We start from the raw sequence: 21,985 nt of genomic DNA, 5'->3' as shown, positions 1-21,985 counted from the left end.
TTTTGATTTGTTGAACACTTTTTTTTTCGTTACTACATGTCTTCTATAATGTAGAAAATAGTAAAAACAATGAAAATCCCTTGAATGAGTTGGTGTGTCCAGACTTTTGACTGGTACTGTATGGTATACCAAGAAGTGTCTTTTTGCCAAAATGCCAAATTTAATGGACTCGGATGGTGGTCAGTTTTTAACCTGTTGCTCAACTGTTGAGAATCTAAACTGGGGTAGAATGTTGTGGAAGTGGAGCACATGGAGAAATCAAACAGGATCAAACCTTAGCCTCGACTTAACAATCAAGACTGTCTTTTGCTACCTGTGTACTGTTACTGTAATATTAACGAGATGTTTCCTGAAACCACCCACATTGTGAGGTGTTGACGAGACACGATTTTGGGAAGACCCTAGTCTGGAGTTGGCCTAGGAAGAGGCTATATTAGCCCTGTGAAACATGGCATGCCTGGCGTGCTGGGTGTTCCCTTACATGCCATATAAGGGACCCCCCCCCCTCCCACTGCCACTGTGCTATTGCTTTCTGTAGAGGGGTGACTATTCTTAGGCTGTCACTTCAGCTCATCTAAACAGGCAAGACCTCTCTTCCTCTGGCTCTCTACTCTCTTCTGTCTCTCTTTCTGTCATTATTTAAAAAGGGTTAGGCGTGAATTACATATTTGTCTGTGGCTGAACTGGGTTGGTTTTTAATTTGCTGTGCTCCCAGTCTCATTTGACATTTCGGGGAGATATTGTATCTTTTTTTTTGTCCTCACCTGTACTTTTCTTTTTTTTTGCACCTTTTTTTCTGCTTTCAGAGGCTACTTGGCTCCTGCCCCACCCCCTCTACCTCCATTTTTGGACACCACTTTGCAGGAAGATTAAACCACACAAGCAATCAAAGCCTTTGGAAGAATGAGTAGCTACAATATTTCTCTGAGTGGGCCGGCCCCATGGGGCTTCCGATTGCAGGGAGGCAAGGACTTCAACATGCCCCTGACCATCTCCAGGGTAAGATCTTGATTCAACCAATTCAAAGTACATATAACCATACTTTGTGTACACACACACACACACACACACACACAAAGATATTTCTCCATCCCATAGCCCATGTGTCTTTTGACCAATGAGACGATCCTTTGTCCTGCATTAAGCTTGAATCTCAATGTTGTGGTTTACATGACGGTCGGTGCTTGACGCAGTCACCAAACCCTTGTATGACGTCAAGTATTGGATTACTGCTACGGTACTAGTACAGTACTTGTGGGTATGTTAAACATGGTGGTCCTTTTTGGGAAGTTTGGTTGATTTGATAGATTGTTTGGGATGCAGTGTTTATTGTAGTAGTTTCAATACATTTGTCTCATTGGTTGGTATCATTGTGTGGTATTGACAATCCAGTGCTAAAGCTTGGCATTTGCTGAAGTCTGAGAATAGGCTTTGTTGTGTTTGACTTTTTTCTGTAGTAGTATGTTCACCTTACACATTGTAAAGGCCATGCATAAAATGATGCCAAAACTCTGCCATGTGAACATAGAAACCGAAATTGGTGGATGGGGGAGGATGCCGGCCAACTTGTGTATTTTCAGTCTGGAATCGTGGCACGACGTACATAGTTACTTCAGTTGCTACTCCAGCTGTGGTTATGCCTTTTTGAGTGTTTTGCGTTTGTGCTGTCACAACCCGATATGTGGGTTCATTGCCATTTCCTCTCCAAAAACTGAACCAATAGTTTTTTTTTTCACCCTGTAATTTTGAGGTTTCGAGGTGTATTTCCCCACTTTGTTTTAGTAAGAGGTGTTGTAAGAGGTGTTGTGACCTGAATATTACAAGTTATTTTCTGGGAAGAAAAAAATCCATTTTCGATGAACATCTCTTCTAAGAACATCAATCTATCAGTGCCATTCAAACAGATATTTGTAGAAGAGATATTTCTTAGAAGAAACGAGGAAACTGGAATAACAGGAGTCTGGTATGTGTGCTCTGGTGTGTATTCCTGAAGCATATGTGTTCATGACGGGTGCATCTTTGGATATATGTGCATAACTCACTTGTAGATTACCTTGACATTACCTATGTTAGGACTTGTGTGTGTGTGTGTGTGTGTGTGTGTGTGTGTGTGTGTGTGTGTGTGTGTGCGCGCGCACACGCACGCACAGATCCTTTTCTATTCCTAGGCCCCAGGTGAGGAAAGTCTCTCCACTCAGTTGTGTGACTGACTGGCATTAGAGGAACCTGAGGTTGGAGAAAATAGAGGCATATAATTAGACCCAGGGGTGTCAAACAGTGGCAGTTGGATGTGCTCCACACTGAAAGGATTCAATGGCGTTCCGTCACCCATCCACTCATACATTGTGGCCACAGAACAATGTTCACTGGACAGGCTCTCCATTTATCCCTCTACGGTGATGAAGACTCCCTGACATGGACTGGTTTTCAGCACCCACACCGCAGAATAGAAAGATGCACAGCCAGATGCCGTGCCTGTCAAAGTAATGTCTCTGTCTTTGCTCTGTCTCTGCACATCAGAGAGGCAGAAGTTGACATGGAGAATGCAGCTATTTCCAAATCAACCTATTGCCCCTTCTCCTTACTTGATCTGAAAGGATTGGAGAAGTGTAAGCCACACAGTAAAAAGTCCACCTACTGTAGCATTTCAAAGGGCAAAGTAGTATAGCTATTACTATTATTAATACAGTCCTTTCAGATCTACAGGATCTGAAGGAGGCCTTCAAGCTGGGCTCTCCAGTCTGCAGCACAGGAGCACAAGGCTCAGTCACTCAGCACTCTGACAGGTGGAGAGGAACTTCCGCCTGCTTAGAGCTCCTGCTCCCGCCTATAAATAGTTCCTGTCCCACCGGTGGACCATGCTGTTTGTTTGGGTGGTCCATGACTGCTGTCTTTTTTTTTTTTCCATAGCCAGGTGTGACAGAGGGAGAGAATGTGTGTTGTGTTGCAGCCTACATACTTTGCATGCACTGTATGATAGAGAGGGAAGTTAAGGGGGTGGGGGGGTTGGGTTGTTAAATTGCTGTTAAATTGCTGATGACCAAGCTGCTGCTCGTGTCACTCACATGTGACGGCCTGGACTGCACAACCTCAGCCCTGTACACACATACTGCAACGGCTACTGTGGTGGTTCCAATTACCCATGTCATGTTACAGTATGTCCGTGATATAGCTGGCTACATAAGATCTAGCACTGTGAGACAGATCCCCAGGGGCGAGGTCTGGTTGGATGGATTATGGCTGTAAAAAGATGTGTTGTGTTATAAGATGCTCTGTGTGCAGTACATCTCAAGCGACTTAAAACATTACTAAAATTCAAATCTGAAACATTATTATAACAGTATAGCTATGAAGGTTGAGTAAACTTCCATGATGCGGGCACAAGTAACATTCCATTTTTGACGCTGTAGATTATTCTTCTCATTTGTCTGCATGCTTTACTGTATATTACGCTGGGTTTATCAGGGTTAGAATAGTTAAATGGATTTTCCGAGTACTTTTGTATACTTTTTAGCCAGTAGTTCTGAAAGTAGAGCTCACGAGCCAAAAGTGGTCCTCGAAAATTGCGTACATATGTGCAGATACAGTGCATTTAGAAAGTTGTTTTATTTTATTTAACTTGGCAAGTCAGTTCAGAACACATTCTTATTTACAATGATGGCCTAGGAACAGTGTTCAGGGGCAGAACGATTTTGACCTTGTCAGCTCAGGGATTCGATCTAGAAACCTTTCGGTTACTGGCCCAACGCTCTACCTGTCGCCCCTGCAAGTCAGCTAAGTGTTCAGACCCCTTGACTTATTCCACATTTTGTTATGTTATGTTACTCTAAAACATATATTTTTTAAAAGGTCCACAAGAACACAGTGGCCTCCATCATTCTTAAATTAAATACGTTTGGAACCACCAAGACTCTTCATAGAGCTGGCCACCCGGCCAAAGTAAGCAATCTGGGGAGAAGAGCCTTGGTCAGGGAGGTAACCAAGAAACCGATGGTCACTCTGACAGAGCTCCAGGGTTCCTCTGTGAAGATGGGAGGACTTTCCAGAAGGACAACCATCTTTGCAGAACTCCAATTAGGCCTTTATGGTAGAGTGGCCAGAGGGAATCCGCTCCTCAGTAAAAGGCACATGACAGCCCGCTTGGAGTTTGCCAAAAGGCCCCTAAAGACACTCAGGCCATGAGAAACAAGATTCTCTGGACTGATGAAACCAAGGTTAAACTCTTTGGCCTGAATGCCAAGCGTCACATCTGGAGGAAACCTGGCACCATCACTACAGTGAAGCATAGTGGTGTGGGTGTGCTGTGGGGATGTTTTTCAGTGGCAGAGACTGGGAGACTAGTCAGGACCGAGGGGGAAAATGAGCGAAGAGCAGAGATCCTTGATGAAAACCTGCTCTAGAGCGCTCTGGACCTCAAACTGGAGAAAAATTTCACCTTTCAACAGGACAACGACCCTAAGCACCCAGCCAAGACAACGCAGGAGTGATTTTGGGACAAGTCTCTGAATGTCCTTGAGTGGCCCAGCCAAAGCCCGGACATGGCAGTGACGCTCCCCATCCAACCTGAAAGAGCTTGAAAGGATCTGCAGAGAAGAATGGAAGAAACTCCCCAAATACAGGTGTGCCAAGCTTGTAGTGTCATACCCAAGAAGACTCGAGGCTGTAATCGCTGATTTAACAAAGTACTGAGTAAAGGGTCTGAATAGTTATGTAAATGGAATATTTCAGTTTATTGAAAAACATTCTAAACCTATTTTTGCTTTGTCATGTGTGTAGATTGATGAGTAAAAAAAAACAATTTAATCAATTTTAGAACATGGCTGTAACATAGCAAAATGCGGAAAAAGTCAATGTTGTCTGAATACTTTCCGAATGCACTGTATGTGCACCACATCATTGCTCTCTCTGCTATGGATGAATCATGTGCATCTTGCTAGCTGTCACTCATATGGCAAGGGACTGAAGCTCATTGGTTGAACTGGAATGGCTAGGGGGCTGGCCCACGTGGGGGGAAAATGTAGGGAAAATGGCGCAGTACAGCATCCAGAAAAACATTTTCTTTCAAACTATGGGTTTTGTGGCTAATTGAGGGAAGACCGTAATTGTGCTCAAAGTATGAACTACACATTGACACATCCAACCCAAAGCGGGAGGTTTTGAAAATACTTGGTAGTCGCGAATGTTCTGGAGCATGTCTTAAACTCTAGGTCTGGCTTTGGGTATACTGAAACGGGTTAAGAGCTCTGTCTAACGTTATACAAAATACCTGGTTCAATGACCTCTCTTCCAAAAGGTGCTAATTCATTACATTTCAAACATATATTTTTATTCATGTATGGGCTATGAATTAGATACCATCACCTTTGCATGTGAAATGCAATTTCAATTCTTGGCTCAAGTTTAAAGCATTTGAGCTCAGTCTGTTGCTACCCTGCCGCCCCGGTTCCTTGCCATCAACATTTGCAAACATTTGCAAAAAATTGTCCTCTCTCTATTGTTTTTGGAATTTTTAATGCTCTCTGACTGTCTAATGATTATTAGTGTGCTGGACCATCAATAAACTGTATGAATGTAGGTCCATTATCATTTCTACACAGTTTCAATTAATAAAAAAAAAAATGACTCCAACCACCCGCGGGCCGGATTGGAGCGCCCGGGCCGTAAGTTTGACACCCCTGGTGTAGAGGTGAAAACAGGAGTGATGCTAAAGCAGATACCACATGGGAAGCATGAACTTGAAACCCTGCTATAATATCAAGCAGCAGACCATGATAAATACCTCACTGTGAGGCTGGGATGAAAATAAACCTTGTTGGAAGAGAGGCCTTTCAAAAATATTTCTGCAGTTTTCAAGTGGGACACTGTGATGTTGGGATGAAAATAAACCTTGTTGGAAGAGGGGCCTTTCAAAAAAAATGTCCTCTGTTTTCAAGTGGGGCACTTCATTTGTCCACATTCCGGTCCTGGCTGGCTTGCATGTGACTTGGCTTCTTTGTGTGAGAAAAATCAGCTGCTGTCTCTGTTGTCCTCAAGAGAACGACTCATCAAATCAAACTTTTTTTGTCACATGCGCTGAATACAAGTGTAGACCTTACAGTGAAATGCTTACTTACAAGCCCTTAACTCTATTTGAACTGCACTATTGGTTAAGAAAATATTTACCAGATAAACAGAGGTAAAAAATTAATAATAATAAAAAGTAACAGGGGGTACTGGTACTGAGTCAGTGGGCGGGGCTACAGGTTAGTTGAGGTCATTTGTACATAGGTAGGTAGGTGGGGGTGAAGTGACTATGCATAGATAAAAACAGCGAGGAGCAGCAATGTTCAAAACAAATGTAGGGGGGGGCAATGTAAATAGTCTGGTGTACGTTTGATTAATTGTTCAGCTGTCTTATGGCTTGGGTGTAGTAGCTGTTGAGGAGCCTTTTGGTCCTAGACTTGGCGCTCCAGTACCGCTTGCCATGCGGTAGCAAAAAAAACAGTCTATGACTTGGGTGACTGGAGTCTCTGACAATTTTATGGGCTTTCCTCTGACACCGCCTATTATATAGGTCCTGGATGACAGGAAGCTTGGCCCCAGTGATGTACTGGGCAGTACGCACTACCCTCTGTAGCACCTTATGGTCAGATACTGAGCAGTTGCCATACCAGGCGGTGATGCAACCGGTCAGGATGCTCTCGGTGGTGCAGCTGTAGAACTTTTTGAGGATCTGGGGACCCATGCCAAATCTTTTCAGTCTCCTGAGGGGGAAAAGGTGTTGTCGTGCCCTATTCACAACTGTCTTGGTGTGTTTGGACCATGATAGTTTGTTGGTGATGTGTACACCAAGGAACTTGTAACTCTCGACCCGCTACACTACAGCCCCGTCAATCATAATGGGGGCCTGTTCAGCCCGCCTTTTCCTGTAGTTCCTCGGATGTGAGTCACCATTTTATTGGATTATAAATTCCCCATAGTTATGAGGGAGCACTATGACATTTCCTTTTAATATTGGACTGCGATTAAAAACTAATGTGGCCTTCATAAGATGTCTGAGAGAAATGTCAGCAAGGAAATCCATTATCTCGGAATGCAAAATGTGTACATAGCAAATCTCTGGGGTACAGTAAGGAGAATAGCACTGAATTGGAAGAGGGGCATACCTAGTTAGTTGTACAATTGAAATGTGTCTTCTGCATTTAACCCAACCCCTCTGAATCAGAGAGGTGCGGGGGGCTGCCTTAATTGACATCCACGTCATCGGCGCCCGGGGAACAGTGGGTTAACTGCTTTGCTCAGGGGCAGAACAACAGATTTTTTTTTTTACCTTGTCAGCTCAGGGATTCGATCCTGCAACCTTTCGGTTACTGGCCCAACGCTCCTACCCACGCTATTGAGAGGCACATGCAGGATTGCTGGTTGTGATATGATCCTTTCTATTCTGCGTTGCCTGTTAGGACACCTTGGCTCGCAACAATTCATGTTATCAAGAAGTTTATGGGACTCATGAAAGTGATTAAAACAAAATGTAATTTATTTGAGCTTCTTCGACTGTCCTCCAATAAAGCCTCAGAAGATCACGTTTTACAACAGGCTTTAATCTGATCTGTAATCATCCTTTACGGAAATTCTGTTTGCAGTTTGCGGGCTCAGCTGTGTCATGTTGCTATTAAAATGTGTCTCTTCTCCTCCCCTGGGCAGTGGCCTAGGTTGTTGAGTTTCGAGTGTCTTCTTACCTTCCGCAATAGTATTTGTTTCAATTGAGGGAGGGCTGGTTATCCAACACAGAAGGGCTCATCTGACAGTTTTAGTTAAAGCTTCTTGGCTATAGTATGTTGCGGTAAAGTGGTCATTGCTTACAGCCTTTAGTCTGGCTGTGAGACTTGATATTGACAGATGAACACATCCCCTTGAGTGGATGCGGGTGATTATGTTCTTTCTGTTTGAGTGTCGGCCCGAGATCGAGGGCAAATGGGGCCATGCTTTCAAACTTTAGAGTCATTGCCTCTCATACACTGATCCTCATGTTGGGTATGTGACCCTGTCTGTGACAAGGTGGATTTGACGAGCTGATTCGTTCATTCAAATCAGTAAATACAGTACACCATCCAGCCATCACTAAACGCGTCTAATTATCTTAACGTAGGCTAAATGCAACCTTGTGTGAGGGTGAAGCACATCATGTTTATAGGCAATATCTAGTAGAATAGCACTGTCTGTTTTACCCTTGGACCGCTGAGTTGTTAAACCTTTGTAGAGCGTCGGCCTTGTAGATTTGCCATAAATCAGTGTCATACACTAGACTTAAATACTGTACCTGTCTTAGAACCAGCAGACAAGGCACACCCTCTAAACCCATCTGGTGTACATTAGATGAATGTCAAACTCCTCCCCTTGCCCCCAGGATTTAACAAGGTCTGCTTGATGCAGTTTGTACCCTTTCAATTTACTGTGCGGTCTGAATTCCCCCACTTCTCCGAATCCATACGGGTTTATGTGTAGTTTTATGGGCCGTATCTTCCTCCCCAGTTAAATAGTTTTATGGGCCGTATCTTCCTCCCCAGTTAAATTCCCTCTTCCTATCAATCAAGCTCGCTGCAACTCTAAACAAGATGCAACCCTCCCCCCACAGTAGCAGACTGAAGATTGAGGTCCTGAGCAGTCAGTAGGCTGCTGACTCAGTTTGATAATGTGTCTGTGATGTTAGCCCGGGTCTCACAGGCCTCTGCATTCCAGCCCCCCCCCCCCCCCCCCCAGGCCTGTGGTACGAGAGCCAGTGACTGGGGCTGCTGACAGGCAAGGCTGTTTTTAGCAAGCCACTGAAGGTCAGCGCTGCTCGGCAGATTGTGAGGGCTATATATACCAACAGTGCCCACCTCCACCCCTTCAGGGGTCAGGGGACCGAGTTGGGACTTAACTCAGCCTCTCTTAGCTGTCCATTGGTGTCAGCGGTGGGTTAATGTCTCCTGGAGCCTATGATGGCTGTGTTCTCATGGGGTTTAATTGCTGTTACTGAGAGGTAATCTGGACTGTTGACCTGTGAAGAAGCATTGAGGCTTTCCCAAGGCAGACTAGGACTGCTGGGTAGAGCAGTGGTGTGGGGGATAGGATATCGGGTCACCCTGATTCTTTTTGCGCTTGCTAGCAGAAACTAACCTAAGACTCAAGCTTTGGTCTTCAAGTATGTGACTTGTAAAATGACACATATTTTGGACAAATGAAACACTTTATTCTGTGTAAATATGGTGTAGACCTTATTTTCCCCTGAAATGAATACCGTACTAGCAAGAGAACTTCTGGGTTTTTAAGTGTTTCCCTCTCATAAACCTGTTGTTAATTTATGTTAATTTATGTAAAAGCATTGGGTGTACTTTTGAAACCTCAGAATGATCTTGTGAAAGAGCAGTTTGAATTAATACAGAATGATATTGTGAAAGAGCAGTTTGAATTAATACAGAATGGTCTTGTGAAAGAGCAGTTTGAATTAATACAGAATGATCTTGTGAAAGAGCAGTTTGAATTAATACAGAATGATCTTGTGAAAGAGCAGTTTGAATTAATACAGAATGATCTTGTGAAAGAGCAGTTTGAATTAATACAGAATGATCTTGTGAAAGAGCAGTTTGAATTAATACAGAATGATCTTGTGAAAGAGCAGTTTGAATTAATACAGAATGATCTTGTGAAAGAGCAGTTTGAATTAATACAGAATGATCTTGTGAAAGAGCAGTTTGAATTAATACAGAATGATATTGTGAAAGAGCAGTTTGAATTAATACAGAATGATCTTGTGAAAGAGCAGTTTGAATTAATACAGAATGATCTTGTGAAAGAGCAGTTTGAATTAATACAGAATGATCTTGTGAAAGAGCAGTTTGAATTAATACGTATTGAATCAAATGTGTTGGGGACACATAGATGAATCAAATCAGAAGTTCTGTGTCATGATAAGTGGACAACCCCATAATGAATAAAATATGAATCAAACCATGATCTGATGAAGCGATTACATCGTGGCAGGCCAGTGAAACTGTGATACAAGAGTGTGGGGCCTCATTTCAGCATGTCGATACTGTAGCTCTTTGGCTGGCGATCACTCTTTAGTTAGCTACTGTACTTCTGACTCTTTACTGATTTCCCTCTTTCTTTCTCTCTCTATTTGCTTCCCTTTTACATTTATCTCTTTCAAGTCAAAGGGCTTTATTGGCAACATATGTTATAGATAATAAACAAAAGTGAAATAAAAGAGGAACAGTAAACACTCATAAATAGAGACATTTGAAATGTCATTATGGCTATATATTTCTCCTCTCTCTCTCTGTGCCCCCACTTTCCCCCATGGTCTTTGCCTGGCCCATAGAACAGGCCAGTCCTTTGTGTGTTGTGAGTGCACAGGAGATTTGAGCTGGCATATCAGCCAGCCATTCACCCAGATATCAATAGACCAGAGTCGGGGTGGACGGTTGGTACAGGTTTTGTGAGCCAGTTGGTAATCCACTCCTCACCCTCTCTCTCAAGCCCTTTGTTTTTCCTGGTTGCCCCAACATCGTCTTCTTACTTGCTTGGTGGCTCCAGTGAGAAACAGAAGTTTCAATGAACTTGGATTTTGTAGCTTATTTAGCCAGCGGGGGGGATTTTACTCATTTATTGATGGAAGACGTTTTCCATTTTAGTCATCATTGGGGGAAAGATTGTCTAAAAAATGGAGCAACACCTGTTGCATGTTTTACTCCAGTAGCAATGTAATCTCTGTGTTATCTCATTTCCTGCATTATTACGGCGTGACCCTGATGGTCACCTTGACTGTAAGATGGAGAGGGTCACTAGTAACTCTTTGATCAAACTATCTTGTCCTCTATGGCACCAATTGTAATAGAGTTGACTTGACTGACCAGTGGAGCACAAACACCATTGTAAATACAACGTATATTTATCAATCAAATGTATTTACATCAGCCGATGTCACAAAGTAAATGTCAGTTGGCTTTTCATAGCCGATCATTAAGAGTATCTCTACCGCTCCTGCTGTCTCTGGAGAGTTGAAAACAGCAGGTCTGGGACAAATAGCACGTCCGGTGAACAGGTCAGGGTTCCATAGCCGCAGACAGAACAGTTGAAACTGGAGCAGCAGCACAGCCAGGTGGACTGGGGACAGCAAGGAGCCATCATGCCAGGTAGTCCTGAGGCATGGTCCTAGGGGCTCAGGTCCTCCGAAAGAGAGAATTATAGAGAGCATACTTAAATTCACACAGGACACCGGATAAGACAGGAGAAGTACTCCAGATATAACAGACTGACCCTAGCCCCCTGACACATAAACTACTGCAGCATAAATACTGGAGGCTGAGACAGGAGGGGTCAGGAGACACTGTGGCCTCATCCGATGATACCCCCGGACAGGGCCAAACAGGCAGGACAGAACCCCACCCACTTTGCCAAGCACAGCCCCCACACCACTAGAGGGATATCTTCAACCAACAACTTACCATCCAGAGACAAGGCCGAGTATAGCCCACAAAGATCTCCGCCACGGCACAACCCAAGGGAGGGCGCCAACCCAGACAGGAAGATCACGTCAGTGACTCAACCCACTCAAGTGACGCACCCCTCCTAGGGACGGCATGGAAGAGCACCAGTAAGCCAGTGACTCAGCCCCTGTAATAGGGTTAGAGGCAGAGAATCCCAGTGGAGAGAGGGGAACCGGCCAGGCAGAGACAGCAAGGGCGGTTTGTTGCTCCAGTGCCTTTCCGTTCACTTTCACACTCCTGGGCCAGACTACACTCATTCATATGACCCACTGAAGAGATGAGTCTTCAGTAAAGAGTTAAAGGTTTTAGACCGAGTCTACGTCTCTCACATGGGTAGGCAGACCATTCCATAAAGAAGGAGCTCTATAGGAGAAAGCCCTGCCTCTAGCTGTTTGCTTAGAAATTCTAGGGACAATTAGGAGGCCTGCGTCTTGTGACTGTAGCGTACGTGTAGGTATGTACGGCAGGACCAAATCGGAAAGATAGGTAGGAGCAAGCCCATGTAATGCTTTGTAGGTTAGCAGTAAGAACCTGCCAGTCTCTCGGTTCCTTGGTCTGTCCCTATAGTCTGTCCCCTCAGACTAATGACACATTTTCGGACATTCACTGAGTACAGTTTGATTTATTCATGGATGATGATAATAATAAATATTTAGAGGGGCTTGATCAGATTTTTTTGGGGGGGGGAGAAACTATTTTTGTTAAAACATTGTGGCGTTTTAGTCTCTTTTTCAAATTATTATTTTAATCACAACCTTTTATATAGCAAAGCATAAATTATATTAATAAGCTCCTGTCAATTGTCCTGGACCCTGTCATAAACGATGACTGTCATCATTCTTTTCCCTCAATATTAATCTGAGAAACAGCACGGACACAATGTCTAGGAGCTCCAGTAATACATTATGACTGGCTCAGGAGATTTTCCTTTACCATGATCAAGAAACACTTTATTTAGGGACAGGATTTTATGACAAACCACTCTGTGATCCAGCAGTGGTTTTGGCAGTAGAATAGAAAGTCAGTTTTACCAATTGAGTGTGGGGCAATCAATAGCCATTAATGGCCATCGAAGGCTTTTGAAGGGCCTTAGATTGTGGTTTAGCAGTGACCCATCTATAAAAATGTAGTGTACACCAGGAATGTCCTTTATTACCTCTGTTCACAGAGGAGATTGTCATCGGTTACATTCCCTGTTCCAATGGTTAGTTTCCTCTGCGGTACTCAGGACTCCCCACTAAATACAGCAGCAGGCTCCGTGTTTAATATTTGAACCTGTCTTGAGATTAAAGTCTTATGTACAGGATCACTGCAATATAATAAATGCCATTGTTCTTCCAATTATGTATTTTATTTTTGAAAAATAAATGTGTATTTCTTGGGGGGGGGGGGCTGTTTTTCCCTTTTTTTTGCAATGGAAAAACAACAACATTGCATGTTTTTAAGTCCACAATAATGCTTCAGCCGCATGAGGAGACCCCTTTTGAGGTCTTGGAAAAATCTGATAATATTTGTTTAGGGGTGTAGTTACCCTTTAATTCAAGTGCACACCTAGCAAGAGGCTGTTGTTTATCAGTGTTTTTGTAGTGCATATGTGATGGTAGAGTTTGCAAATACTCACTGGATTGATGCAAATAATCATGATACCATTCTGCCAGGTAAGCATGGGCAACGTTGAAGTTAACATTTTAATTGAATGTTTTCGCTAACGGTTACACAAAGCGGTAGATGCGCACATCATACACAGACAGGGGCATTCTCATTGCCTCTTCAGGAAGCTGCAGGAAATACAAATCACTTAATCATTCTGTTAATGTCTTAGATTTATATCTATCTATCTATCTGTTGAAGTGGGAAGTTTACATACACTTAGGTTCGAGTCATTAAAACTCTTTTTTTCAACCACTCCACACATTTCTTGTTAACAAACTATAGTTTTGGCAAGTCGGTTAGGACATCTACTTTGTGCATGACATAAGTAATTTTTCCAACAATTGTTTACAGACAGATAATTTCACTTATAATTCACTGTATCACAATTCCAGTTGGTCAGAAGTTTACATACACTAAGTTGACTGTGCCTTTAAACAGCTTGGAAAATTCCAGAAAATGATGTCATGGCTTTAGAAGCTTCTGATAGGCTAATTTACATAATTTGAGTCAATTGGGGGTGTACCTGTGGATGTATTTCAAGGCCTACCTTCAAACTCAGTGCCTCTTTGCTTGACATCATGGGAAAATCAAAGAATTGTAGACGCCCACAAGTCTGGTTCATCCTTGGGAGCAATTTCCAAGCGCCTGAAGCGTACTATTGTTTGTACAGATGAACATGGTACCAAGTATAAACACCATGGGACCATGCATCCGTCATACCACTCAGGAAGGAGACGCATTCTGTCTCCTAGAGATGAACGTACTTTGGTGCGAAAAGTGCAAATCAATCCCAGAACAACAGCAAAGGCCCTTGTGAAGATGCTGGAGGAAACCGGTACAAAAGTATCTATATTCACAGTAAAACGAGTTCTATATCGATATAACCTGAAAGGCCGCTCGGCAAGGAAGAAGCCACTGCTCCAAAACCGCCATTAAAAAGCCAGACTACGGTTTGCGACTGCACATGGGGACAAAGATCGTACTTTTTAGAGAAATGTCCTCTGATCTTATGAAACAAAAATGGAACTGTTTGGCCATAATGACCATCGTTATGTTTGGAGGGAAAAGGGGGAGGCTTGCAAGCCGAAGACCACCATCCCAACTGTGAAGCAGGGGTGGCAGCATCATGTTGTGGGGGTGCTTTGCTGCAGGAGGGACTGGTACACTTCACAAAATAGATGGCATCGTGAGGAGGAAAATTATGTGGATATATTATAGCAACATCTCATGACATTAATCAAGAAGTTAAAGCTTGTTCGCAAATGGTTCTTCCAAATGGACAATGACCCCAAGCATACTTCCAAAGTTGTGGCAAAATGACTTAAGGACAACGAAGTCAAGGCATTGGAGTGGTCATCACAAAGCCCTGACCGCAATCCCATAGAAAATGTGTGGGCAGAACTGAAAAAGCGTGTGCAAGCAAGGAGGCCTACAAACCTGACTCAGTTACACCAGCTCTGTCAGGAGGAATGGGCCAAAATTCACTCAACTTATTTTGGGAAGTTTGTGGAAGGCTACCGGAAACGTTTGACCCAAGTTAAACAAATTTAAAGGTAATGCTACCAAATACTAATTGAGTGTATGTGAACTTCTGAACCACTGGGAATGTGATGAAAGAAATAAAAGCTGAAATAAATTAATCTTTCTTGTTACTGGCCTACGCACAATACCCCATAATGTCAGTGGATTTCTTTAAAAAAAAAGAATGTATGATTAAAAAATAAAAAGCAGACGTGTTTTGAGTCAATAAGTATTCAAACCTTTTGTTATGGCAAGCCTAAATAAGTTCAGGAGTAAAGATTTGCTTAACGAGTCACATAAGTTGCATGGACTCACTCTGTGTGCAGTTGTGTTATTGACTGTACGTTTGTTTATCCCATGTGTAACTCTGTTTTTGTCGCACTGCTTTGCTTTATCTTGGCCAGGTCGCAGTTGTAATAGAGAACTTGTTCTCAACTGGCCTACCTGGTTAAATAAAGGTGAAAAAATAAATCAAAAAATAGTTATTCAAAATCATGTTAAACACCATCTCATCTCTGTACCCCACAGATACAATTATCTGTAAGGTCTCTCAGTCAAGCAGTGAATTTCAAACACAGATTTAACCACAAAGACCAGGGAGGTTTTCCAATGCCTCACAAAGAAGGACTATATTGGTAGATGGGTGGAAAAAAAACAGACATTGAAAATCCCTTTAAGCATAGTGAAGTTATTAATTACACTTTGGATGGTGTATCAATACACTCAGTCACTACAAAGATACAGGCCTCCTTCCTAACTCAGTAGCCGAAGAGGGAGGAAACCGCTCAGGGATTTCACTATGTGGCAAATGGTGTTAGAGTTTAATGGCTGTGATATATATATTTTTTTAGGATAGATCAACAACATTGTATTTGCCCTGAAATACTAACCTAAATGACAGTGCTAAGAGGAAGCCTGAACAGAAATACAAATATTGTGGAAAATAAATTGTTATCCTGAATACCAAGCGTTGTGTTTGGGGCAAATCTAACACAACACATCATCGAGTACCACTCTTCATATTTTCAAACATGGTGGTGGCTGCATCATGTTATGGGTATGCTTGTCATCGATAAGGACTAGGGAGTTTTTAGGATGAAAATAAACAGAATAAACTAAGCACAGGCACAATCCTAGAGGAAAACCTGGTTCCGTCTGCTTTCCAACAGACACTGGGTGGCAAAATCACCTTTCAGAAGGACAATAACCTAAAACACACAAGGTCAAACATACACTCGAGTTGCGTACCAAGTGGCCTAGTCACAGTTGTGACTTAAATCAGCTTCATAATCTATGGCAAGACTTGAAAATGGCTGTCTAGCAATGATCAACAACCTACTTGAAAAAATATATAATGTGTAAATATTGTACAATCCAGGTGTGCAAAGCTCTTAGACTCACGCTGCCAAAGGTGATTCTAACATGAATTGACCCCGGGGGTTGAATACTTATGTAATCAAGATATATTAGTGTTTTTATTTGTTATACATTTTTTACCTATGTTAGAATTCTTCTTCCACTTCGACATTCGAGTATTTTGTGTCGATCGTTGACAAAAAGGGACAATTAAATACATTTTAATCCAACCTTGTAACACAACAATGTAAAAAAAAATCAAGGGGTGTGTGAATACTTTCTGAAGGCCCTGAGAATATATTTTCCAACACCGGTTATTTCCAGTTCCCTGTTGGTGTGTGTTTTAAATGAGCTCTTCACAGTGGTCTCACCAGCTAGTTGCAGGCTGTCTTGCACGTGCCTAGTGACAACTGAGCTCCCCAGGGAGATACAGACAGGGACCCATTTAATTTTTTCACTCAGAGAGAGATGGATAGGGATGGAGGGAGGGAAAGAGAGAGTGATGAGTAGAGGGAGAGAAAAAGAGGGAGAGCGGGGTGTGAGAAAGGGAGCGAGATAATGGGATAGAGAGAAGGAGTAAGAAGAAGGGAATTAAAGAGGGAAAAGGAGGGGGAGAGTGGAAGAGATAGCGAGAGAGGGATATATGTGAAGGCAACAGACCGAGATGGCTGGTGGAGCTTGATACCAGCCTCAGACAGCCTTCTGCACCGCTGTGGGGACAGTCTGTTTTTTACCGGAATGAGGTGTAGGCCAATTTGAATTAGTTTCATTCATAGAACTGTGAGGAGTGACAAGGAAGAGGGGGGGTGCTTGTTTCCCGAAATGCACAGCTGAAAAGCCCCCCTGGATGTAACTGATTAGTGGAGAAATTTCAACAACACACTCAAACGGGTCTGCAACAGTGTGTGATTACTCAATTGTTTGTATTTTTGGTAAACAGCTGAGGGATGGGGCGGGAGAAATGTATCCACTCTCAAACTCATAGACAGTTATAAGTTATATTCTTAAAAACTTCTATAGCTATATATCATTAATTTAACAGTCCATAAATGGTTGTAGCAATCACAGATACTAAACCCCTTAATGCTAAAGTTTACTTTGATTTTGAAATCTTATTTGCACTTCTCTGAAGTCAGTGCCCATTCACTTCTCCATTTTCTGTTCCTCATTTGCATTTCTCTCTTCTCTGTGAAGTCTGTGCCATTCATCTTGGCTTCCGAGTGGCACAGCGGTCTAAGGCACTGCATCTCAGTGCAAGAGGTGCAGTCCCTGGTTCGAATTCAGGCTGAATCACATCCGGGCGTGATTGGGAGTCCCATAGGGCGAGGCACAATTGGCCAGCATCGTCCGGGTTTGGCTGGGGTAGGCCGTCATTGTGAATAAGATTTTTTCTTAAACGGACTTGCCTAGTGAAATAAAGGTTCAATAAAATAAATACAAATCTCATTCTAATGAATGAAGTGTGTCTCGGTCTACAGCCGACTCACTCTCTTCACTTTGATGAAAGTGCACACAGACCCTATTGTTGCAATGTTATTCCATATTCTTTTAACAGTAATAATGAATAAGCCACCCTGACTTTCATTTTCCACTCAAGGGATTAGGTCAGTTAGATTGCTTTATGAGAGCTCTCTCACTTCTCTCGCTCTTTTATTCCTCTCTTCCTGAATGATGGAAATTATTGCGGGAATATGAAAAGTGGGTAAGTAAGAAATGTCAGGCAGTTTGAACAGGAAGCAGCCAATTACTGTGTACTACTTCTGTGAGTAAAATATGGGGATAAAGACCATGAGATTAGGTGAGGTAAGGGTTTTTATCAGGAGGGATATTTTGGGGCGAGGGTGGTTTTTATAAACGAGGGCAGATGGTGTCAAAACTGGAGGGTTAAAGAGGGGGGAGGCAAAAATAAAAATAAATAAAACCCTGCCTCTGATAAATCGGCTAATGAGTGGTCTGGAAGCCTCCCCATCCTTTCTCCCCTAGTTTCATCATTAAATGGTGGACATTACAGATAGTTTCCAGTGTACCAATGATCCTGGGCACTTAATTAGATGTTTCCTGGTTTGTTCGGAGGCATGAATCGCATTGGTGACTACGCTAACACTTTATTTAGATTAGTCTGTAGAGCATCTACAGATGGAGTATCATTAACATTTCAACTAACTACACTACATGTAATGTAGTATGTAAAAGTATGTGGATACCTGCTCGTCGAACATCTCATTCCAACATCATGGGCATTAATATGGAGTTGGTCCCCGCCTTTGCTGCTATAACAGCCCTCACTCTTCTGGGAAGGCTTTCCACTCGATGTTGGAACATTGCCGCGGGGACAGATTCGTCTGTCGGACTGCCAGATGGTGAAGCATGATTCATCACTCCAGAGAACGCGTTCCCACTGCTCCAGAGTCCAATGGCGGTGAGCTTTACACCACTCCAGCCGAGCGCATGGTGATCTTAGGCTTGTGTGCGGCTGCTCGGCCATGGAAACCCATTTCATTAAGCTCCCGACGAACAATTATTTTGCTGACGTTGCTTCCAGAGGCAGTTTGGAACTTGTGTGGCCTACCACTTTGCGGCTGAGCCGTTGTTGCTGGTTGGGCCAGTAACCTTGAGCAAGGTACTTAACCCTAATTGCTCTGGATAAGAGCATCTGCTAAATGACTAAAAGTAGTTTTTTTTTTAAATGCTCAGAGACGTTTCCAATTCCCAATAACAACACAGTTGACCGGGTCTAGCAGGGCAGAAATTTAATGAACTGACTTGTTGGAAAGGTGGCATCCTATGATGATGCCACATTGAAAGTCACTGAGCTCTTCAGTAAGGACATTTGACTGCCAATGTTTTGTCTATGGAGATTGCATGGCTGTGTGCTTTTATACACCCGTCAGCAACGGGTGTGGCTGAAATAGCCGAGTCCACTAATTTCAAGGTATGTCCATATACTTTTGTGTATATATAGTGTATCTACTAACCCTAACCCTAACCTTAACCCTTATCCTAACCCTAAACGTAACCCTTATTCTAAACCGAACCATAGCACGCAGTTGCTTATCAACAGATAGTTTGGTGATAGTATGACCATCTATTGAGCATCTACAGATGGACTTTCTGGACTATCCAAATAAAGTGTGACCGTGATTACTGATGAACTGATCGTCCAAGTTCTGTCTTCTACACCCATAATAACATACTGTACTACAACTGAGATAATGTAATAATCACAGAATATTCCGCATGTTAGGTTATGTAGTCAGCTGTCAAAGATTAGACATGGAGGCCTGCCTGTACACTTGTGTCCTCTTATTGTGTCCAGTGTAAACAGGTTGTCGGGCTCCACCTGACTGTGATTGGCAGGAGGCTTTGCACCTCTGAGAGACTTAAGCCGAGCCCTACGTGACAGGCAGCTCACTCATAACACCATTGATCAATTCCATTCCCATTTCATTGACCTAAGATATTTACTTCTCTGCTGTGATTAAGTGGTAGTAAATAAGGCATACTTTTATGACTGTTGAATACCAACTATCAATCACTTACATCATGTATTTTCAGGTAGAGGAAGTCCTGCAATGCAACTGATTTTATCCCTCTCGTGCGTTGTCTCTCATTCAACAAGCTCTTAGTGTCTGCTCCACACAGACCGAGACTGTGCAAGTAAGCGGGCGGACAATGGATTATGGTCATTGTAGTTAATCACCACATTTTTTGCACTAAACTATGTAGAATATTGGCCTGTTGGAAACTACAACTCCTTACTAAATTTCAAAGTTCGGGGTTGATCTAATTTATCTCTATAGAAACTGACCATCAAGCTCACAGAATAAAACAGAACTAAATGTTATTATAATAATTGAACTGATGTCTGTCAATTAGCTGTTTTTTGTATTTTATTTTTTATGTTTAGACATTTTGGTTAATCGCTTAGCACTAGTGTCCATTTGACAAAGCACATTATGATTGACCTATGTGTGTGCTGACCGTCCACAGATCACCCCAGGGAGTAAGGCACAGCAGGGAAACCTGATCCAGGGTGACATCATCGTGGCCATCGACGGGGTCAGCACTGAAGGCATGACCCACCTAGAGGCCCAGAACAAGATCAAGTCTGCCAGCTTCAACCTGGCCCTCACCATGCAGAAGTACGTCACACACACACACACACACACACACACACACACACACACACACACACACACACACACACACACACACACACACACACACACCCTCTCCTCTCTGAGGGCCAACTCTTATAGTGGCATAATTGATGATCAGACAGAGATATTAGGTGTCGTTTTAAACACGCACAGGGAGACAGAGTGGGCTGCCTCAGATCTTTTTAGAGGTAGAGATGTGGCCTTTCTGTCATCTGAGGAGAGAGGGAATGTATGGAGGGAGGGAATATAAATAATTATATTTGTACACCTGTTGTCCTGGCTAAAACTAGAGAACCAAAGATGGCTTTGGTATACTTTTATCATTGGATATACATAATACAATGTCACTATTTTTCCCTCTGACACAGTGTGCTCCCCATAGAAATAACCAGAAGTGCACTTAGTAATTTTTTTTTGTCAATGTTACTATAGGAAAAAGAAAATCAGTGTAACAATATTATTAGCATGCAGCATCGGTCTGTGGACCATGCTTGAATTGATTTAGTTTGGAACAAATGCTTGTGTACTGACCCATATCTCACAGAAAATTTTATTTTTTACCCATCTACCAATAGGTGCCCTTCTTTGCTAGGCATTGGAAAACCTCCCTGGTCTTTGTGGTTGAATATATGTTTGAAATTCACTGCTCAACTGAGGGACCTTACAATTATCGGCATGTGTGGAGTACAGAGATGAAGTAGTCATTCAAAAATCATGTTAAACTCTATTATTGCATACAGGGTGAGTCCATGCAACTTATTATGTGACTTTTTGAGATCAAATTTTACTGCTGAACTTTAGGCTTGCCATAACAAAGGAGTTGACTGAAGACATATCAGCTCTTCATTTTTAATGAATTTGTAAAATAATTCGAAAAACTGTATTCCACTTCAACATTATGTTGTACTGTGTGTAGGCCAATGACAACATTTTTTTATATTTTTATTAATTTTCAATTCAGGCTGTAACAACAAAATGTGAACAAGTCAAGGGGTGTGAATTATTTCTAAAGGCACTATGTGTTGTAGTTGTTTTAAGTTGAAACTGAAAACATTTTTACCATCCTGAAAAAAATCGTATTTTTTTGGGGAGTGGTGGCAATAATTTAGCAGAGAAGGCCCATCGCTGCAAAATGAATATACAGTTGAAGTCGGAAGTTTACATACACTTAGGTTGGAGTCATTAACTTGTTTTTCAACCACTCCACAAATTTCTTGTGAACAAACTATAGTTTTGGCAAGTCAGTTAGGATATATACTTCGTGCATGACACAAGTCATTTTTCCAACAATTGTTTACAGACAGATTATTTCATTTATGTATCTGTATCACAATTCCAGTGGGTAAGGAGTTTACATACACTAAGTTGACTGTGACTTTAAACAGCTTGGAAAACTCCATAAAATGATGTCATGGCTTTAGAAGCTTCTGATAGGCTAATTGACATAATTTGAGTCAGTTGTAGGTGTACCTGTGGATGTATTTCAAGGCCTACCTTCAAACTCAGTGCCTCTTTGCTTGACATCATGGGAAAATCAAAAGAAATCAGCCAAGACCTCAGAAAAAAATTGTAGACCTCCACAAGTCTGGTTCATCCTTGGGAGCAATTTCCAAATGCCTGAAGGTACCACGTTCATCTGTACAAACAATAGTATGCAAGTATAAACACCATGGGACCACGCAGCTGTCATACCGCTTGGGAAGAAGATGCATTCTGTCTCCTAGAGATGAACGTACTTTGGTGCGAAAAGTGCAAATCAATCCCAGAACAACAGCAAAGGACCAT

At 42.4% G+C, this 21,985-nt stretch overlaps 1 protein-coding gene across 4 annotated transcripts in view; it reads left to right on the top strand.

Moving 5' to 3' along the window:
• The first annotated feature begins 584 nt into the window (after nt 1–584).
• The window catches only part of LOC110527725 (LIM domain-binding protein 3), a 42,651-nt gene continuing 21,250 nt past the window's right edge, over nt 585–21,985 (top strand). The window contains exons 1-3 of one of the 4 annotated variants that reach the window (XM_036983425.1): nt 631–687; nt 807–999; nt 20,031–20,182. In XM_036983425.1, coding sequence (XP_036839320.1) covers nt 904–999; nt 20,031–20,182 — 248 coding nt within the window. In that variant the 5' untranslated portion in view covers nt 631–687; nt 807–903. Of the gene's footprint in view, nt 1,000–20,030; nt 20,183–21,985 lie in introns of all 4 variants that reach the window. The other 3 variants (XM_036983420.1, XM_036983428.1, XM_036983422.1) reach the window with 3 other exon arrangements.

Source organism: Oncorhynchus mykiss, chromosome 1 (assembly GCF_013265735.2).
Source record: "Oncorhynchus mykiss isolate Arlee chromosome 1, USDA_OmykA_1.1, whole genome shotgun sequence".
NCBI classification, from domain to species: domain Eukaryota; kingdom Metazoa; phylum Chordata; class Actinopteri; order Salmoniformes; family Salmonidae; genus Oncorhynchus; species Oncorhynchus mykiss.
Note: the sequence above shows the minus strand (reverse complement) of the source record. Positions and strands in the feature narration are given on the sequence as shown.